General features: G+C 36.1%; 1 protein-coding gene across 1 annotated transcript; it reads left to right on the plus strand.

The window, feature by feature from the left end:
• Positions 1–207: 207 nt before the first annotated feature.
• On the plus strand, positions 208–4,491 carry LOC109589386 (uncharacterized; the record flags this gene model as incomplete). The annotated part of the gene is made up of 13 exons (XM_020005477.1): positions 208–380; positions 747–950; positions 1,040–1,235; positions 1,312–1,566; positions 1,631–1,726; positions 1,776–1,976; positions 2,767–2,895; positions 2,957–3,574; positions 3,629–3,796; positions 3,840–3,967; positions 4,012–4,164; positions 4,214–4,410; positions 4,455–4,491. Coding segments are annotated over 12 exons (2,459 nt in total), but the record flags the coding sequence as incomplete, so codon positions are not given.
• Positions 4,492–5,683: the final 1,192 nt, after the last annotated feature.

Raw genomic sequence — 5,683 nt, forward strand, 5'->3', positions numbered from 1 at the left:
ATGGTTGGAGGGGTAGGTACTAGACCTGCTGTCAAGCATCCTCACTTTGAATATGAGCAGATGAATGACCGTATTGTTACAAATGAACAATTGCTTTATAATTTGTCTAATCGTAAGTTTCATTTTCATGCATCAGTTCAGGCCCGGTACATGCATATATATGTGTGGTTGACCCTTTAATGTCATTCCTTGTATTTATTTTTATAGGGAAATTTACTGTTCCATCTGTCATTGGACAGTGTTGTCATGCAACTGATAGTTTTACAATAAACAAATTGAATGAAAATAGAGGAATAATATTTGGAGGAGCAGTTTGTAAAAACGGTTTTTCTACACGTACCAACAATGTGTACATATTCAAGGTGACACAAGCTACAATAGTAAGTTATTTTATGCATACATGTAGACCGCTTCAAATTCTCCAATAAAATTCATTGTTACATTGGCAGGCCTACTGGTTTATTAATTTTCATATATTAGTTTCAGCTGTATAAACTCATTAAACTGCATGTATAATTAATGCAAAAATGGCAATAATGAATAGCGATGCTGCAGTTTGTGGGCAAGTAACAGGAAACAATGAGTCATATTGGAGTGACCATATAATCACCTAATATATTTATAATTTAATCTACATGTATTTTTAATTGATTTAAACATCATTATTTTTTTGTGATAAAAATTGAGGGACAGAACTTCACACCCCCTCTGCATGTGATAGTTGTAACTTTGTTTTATCTATTTAGCATTGGGAGAGTGTTAAAAGAGGATCGATATCTGGTGGGGGACTCCGGCCTAAAGAGAGAAGTGATCATGCTGGTGCTATTATCAATGGAGCCTTTACCCCACCTGCACTAGTAGTGATTGGTGGAATGGATAGTAACAATCAACTACTGAATGAATGTTTACTATTTGATAATGTCACTACTGGTCAGTACAATTGTAAGAAGGTACATGTATATCTATATGCATTGTATTTCAATTATTAATTTAATGATAAAATTTGGCTATGATACAACTGTATCTCATTTTTCTATAGATTCGCCTACCTGAATCTGTTGCTGGTAGATACCTTCACTCACTCACAGCTGTCACAATATCACCAAATTGTGTGTGGCTAGTAATTATTGGAGGATATAAAGGGGTGGGATGGAGAGATATTGGAGGAGGAATAAAGCAGCCAAAGGTTTTACCAATCACTGATAGTAATAGAGTAATAATGATAGTTGAATTAGGTAATTATTTCAATGGGATTGTTAACCACAATTGACATCTGATTTAATGAATTAATATGTATTTCCTTATTTGCAGTATGTATTGAAGCTGGTGGTGAGTGGACAGTACAGTCAGTACTGGGTGGTAATGATCTCACTAGTAAGAAATATCAAGAAAAGTATGATATATACAGCAAGACAAGAACATGGTGGATGGATCAGTTAATGGAATATCCCACAGAGAAGGAAATGGAGCTTGAGAGGTATATTCAGCTACTCCAAGAAAAACTACAAGTGGCTCATCAAAACAAAGTATCACTACAGGAGGCACTGGTTGAGGCCAATCAACAAGGTAATACTATATTTGTATGGTTTTTTGCATTATTGATATAATTTTTTTATCGTATTTTTTTCAGCCAAAGTTGATGATCATAAATTGGCAATGAAGGAGAAATTGGAAGAGGTGTTAAAGGCACAAGTACAAGTACATGAAGAGAAGCAGATTATTACCGGTTAGTGTGTATCATCAATACAAATTATTGGGTGAGTCTATTAATGTAGAAGAAAACGAGAAACTTAGAGCAGCAGTTGCTTATAATGAAGTATGGATAACTGAAATAGAAGAAGAGAAGAGACAAATAGAGGAAGAGAAGAGAAAAGTAGAAGACGAGAATAAACAAGCAAAGAAAGAGAAGGAGCAAATAGATGAAGAGAAGAGACAATTAGAGGAGCAATACCTCATAGAGAAACAGATCACTAAAGGTTAGAGTGTTGTCATCAATATGTTTGTATTATATAAGTGACTATTTTTAGAACTTAAAGCTAAAGTTGCTGTTAATGATGTATATATAACTCAATTAGAGGAAGACAGCGAAAAAGTAGAGAAACAATATTACAAAGAGAATCAGGGTTAGAGTCAGACATGGGGCAAGCACTTAAGCACTTGTGCTTATAAGCACTTTAAGCACTTTTTTGTAAATGCTTGAAGGTGCTTGCAAGCTTTAATCATATTGCAAGCACTTGTGCTTGACTTGTACTTAAGCTCTTTTTAATCTAAATGCTTTAAAGCACTTTTTAAGCACTAGTGCTTGTCTGTTTTATCAGTTACCACTAATATGGTTGTCATGCATGTGTGTGACATCTATCATAACATATGTAAGAGACCTGCACCTTTAAAGATGGCCTACCAAATTTTATTACTTTGATCTATTTGAAGATTTGAGTGGTACTTTTAGAGCCTCAGTGCCGCAAGCATTGCCTTGAATTATAGATAGAGTGCTTTACTTGTGCTTTAAGCATTTTTAACAGTGCTTTAGGTATTGCTTGAAGAAAATCTTTATACACAGCATTAGTGCTTGTGCTTGTGCTTAAGTATTTTTATAAGTGCTTTAGATGTGCTTGAAGCACATTGCTATATTGAAGCATTTGTGCTTGGCTTGTGCTTAAGCATTTTCCCCAGTGCTTTATGATGTGCTTCAAGCATTTTAGAAAGTGCTTGCCCCATGTCTGGTTAGAGTATTGTCATTAATGTATATTATGAGAGAATATTTAGAACTTAAAACTAAAGTTGCTGATAATGAATTGTATACTGCCAAACTATTGAAAGAAAGGGAGCAATGGAGTCATATCAAAGAGACTAGTACCATTGGATTACAATTTAACTACCTGATCCCTTCAATTGGTAAGAGTATTATTGTGTGACTAACTGACTCCAAATACACATTTTATACAATAATTGATAGATAATTTGGAATATTTGAGTGATGTCCAGGTGGCAAAGAGGAAGCTGTTTTTAATTCAAGGAGACAAACCTCAACTGATGAATTGGGAGAAATATGGTCTAAGGATTGGAGTACAAGGAGACAGTTTACTGCCCTCTGATACTGTAGAAGTAGCAGTGGTTGCTCTTGTAGGAGGACAGTTCCAGTTTCCTCCTAATACTGTCCTAGTCAGTGCTGTGTATGCAGTATCACTCTCAAAGCCTCTCCTCAAACGACTCAAGTTAGAGATACAGCACTGTGTTGATTTAACAGGACAACCAGCTCTTAGTCGTTATCTCAAGTTTGCTATAGCTCCCGTGAGCACACCCAGTCTTCCTTACCAGTTTTCAACAGTTGAGGGAGGAGAATTTAAACCTGATAGTTGGTATGGATCCATTCAACGTAAAAAGTTCTGTTTGGTAGCTATTGTTGGGGAGAAACATCTACCCAAATCATCAACTAATGGAGATGAGTCAGAGGAAGAGCAAGAGGAACAAGCAGAAGAGGGAACTGAGGAGGAAGTGGAAGATGGTAATAGTGATTCATCCAGTGATTCTGATGAGACTAAAGATCCACCAGGAACTAGCAGTGGAGCACAAAGTCAGTATGGTAGTCAGTAAATCAGGCATGTGTATGTGTGTACTAATTATGTAGGAGAGTCTAATAGTAATCATGGAGTAGAGGAAGAGGGGGATACTGGAGGTCAGCCATTATTTGAGAAGGGAAATGAAAGAGTAGAAGAGTCAAAGGATTATAAAGAATCACAGCATGAAGAAGCAATTGCTCCAATACCTTGCACTGAGATTAGTTCAGATTTTAATAGTAAATTTATGCACAGTGAATGATATTATTATTTTGTGTACAGGTAAAGTAGTAGTTTCCACTGGTATAATAGAGAATATGGCTTATGCTGGACTGATTTATTATGAGGAGAAAAGAGCTGAAGACTTAGTGGCATTTACTGCAGCTAAAGATCTTAATGCACTGCTTGAGGTAATAGTTTGTTATGTACCATAAAATATTAACATTGTGTAAAGTTTATTGACAAGAAGCACTCTCAAGCTGAAGTTGGACAGAATATTCTGTTTCGTTTCAAAGATTACGATGGACATATTGAATTAAAGTTTGATGCACCTCAAGAAAAACCATTTACTGGTTGGAGTATTGAGCCTCACCTTAAACCTTGTAGAGTAAGTAATGTAAATATATAACTGATGGTTGGTATGTGTATATTAATAGTTTCTACGTTGTGATGTTGATAAGTTTGGTGAAGCTAATTATCCTCTTCCTTCCACTTGTTTAATATCAGTATATGGGTCACCTGCATGGTGCTGTACCATCATTGCACTATTCTATACCACTGGATGGAGTGGCTGATCCTAAGACATTATTTGTTCATCGATCACTAAGAACTACTTTTTCTCCTCCTTCAACAAGTAATAGATACAAATGATTTAAAATTGTTTATTTAATTTATCAGATCCTACTACCTCTTCCTCTTCCTCTAATGTAGTACATGAATCAACGTCAGTATCATCCACTGGAGGAGCTAGTAAGTGATAATACTGTGTGTATATACTGACCTTTGACCTTTATTAGATCCATCAGCTACTGTTGATGTCAATAAAGTGAAGAAAGTGATTGATGATGTTCTTGTATCTCATTATGCTGCACTCAATTCTCTTAAAACGTCTCTCTCAGATCTTGCCTGTCAGTTATATGCAGCTCATCTTATTAGTGATGAAGTCAGAGAGACTCGTAACATGGAATCATTCATTTCAGAGTTCAAAGCTAGTCTTAGTTTCAAGAGAAAGTTACCTAAAGTGCAGGAGCACTGTCAAAAGTTCTTAAGCTCGTTCATTGCTGTAAGAGGCAGTTATGCTGATGCAGCAATAGCTTTAGGTGAGGACTGGATTGAAGCTATTAGAAGTGAACTGGGATGTGATTTTAATATTGATATTGATGCTTAATTAATTTTGATTATTTAACTTCATTTTTGTTTCGTATTATTAAAAAAATTTGTACTGGTTATAATTTCAATATTCCATGTCACTGGTTGTGGCTTATTAATGAGGTGTGTAACCATATCTACCCATACCAATGCCAGATACATACAGTCCATTGTACACATACGATGATATGAAACCTTCGTCCCCATTCCCTCTGTCCAGTCTCATGTGGTAGCCACGTGTCAGGTTTATCTTCTTGCCAAGGAGTCCTATTTTTTGGCTGTCATGTCACCAAGTGAATTCCCTCCAGGGCCTCTAAATGAGGCCAGGTCCTCTGGTTTGAGGTGCTGCTGAGGGTCTGATGGTGGGTTGTACTTTAAATGATCGGCTGCAGCTCTGGCAGCCTCAGACATAAATTGGATAAAATTAAAATCAGTTTCACAGCTCACCTAATAAAATAATATCGTTATTACATCACAATACCGGAATTTAAGTAATAATAATAATATTAATAATAATAACCATCTCCTTCAACGTCTTTCTGTAACTTTATGGCATTTTAATGCCTGTATGTGGTCCTGCCGATTTGCTGCCCTTCCTCCACAGGTTGACGGGCTTGTTTGACTCCTCTGTTTTCTTTTTTCTCTCCTCTATTCTCTTCTTTCTCTCCTCATTTATTTTTCTGTTTGTTTTATGTTGTTCTTCTAATTCTCTAAGGGCTACTCCCTCTTTCTTTCTGTGCTATTGTTCACCCCTTGTC

The sequence above is a fragment of the Amphimedon queenslandica genome, unplaced genomic scaffold, assembly GCF_000090795.2.
Source record: "Amphimedon queenslandica unplaced genomic scaffold, v1.1 AMPQUscaffold_11369, whole genome shotgun sequence".
Taxonomy (NCBI): Eukaryota; Metazoa; Porifera; class Demospongiae; order Haplosclerida; family Niphatidae; genus Amphimedon; species Amphimedon queenslandica.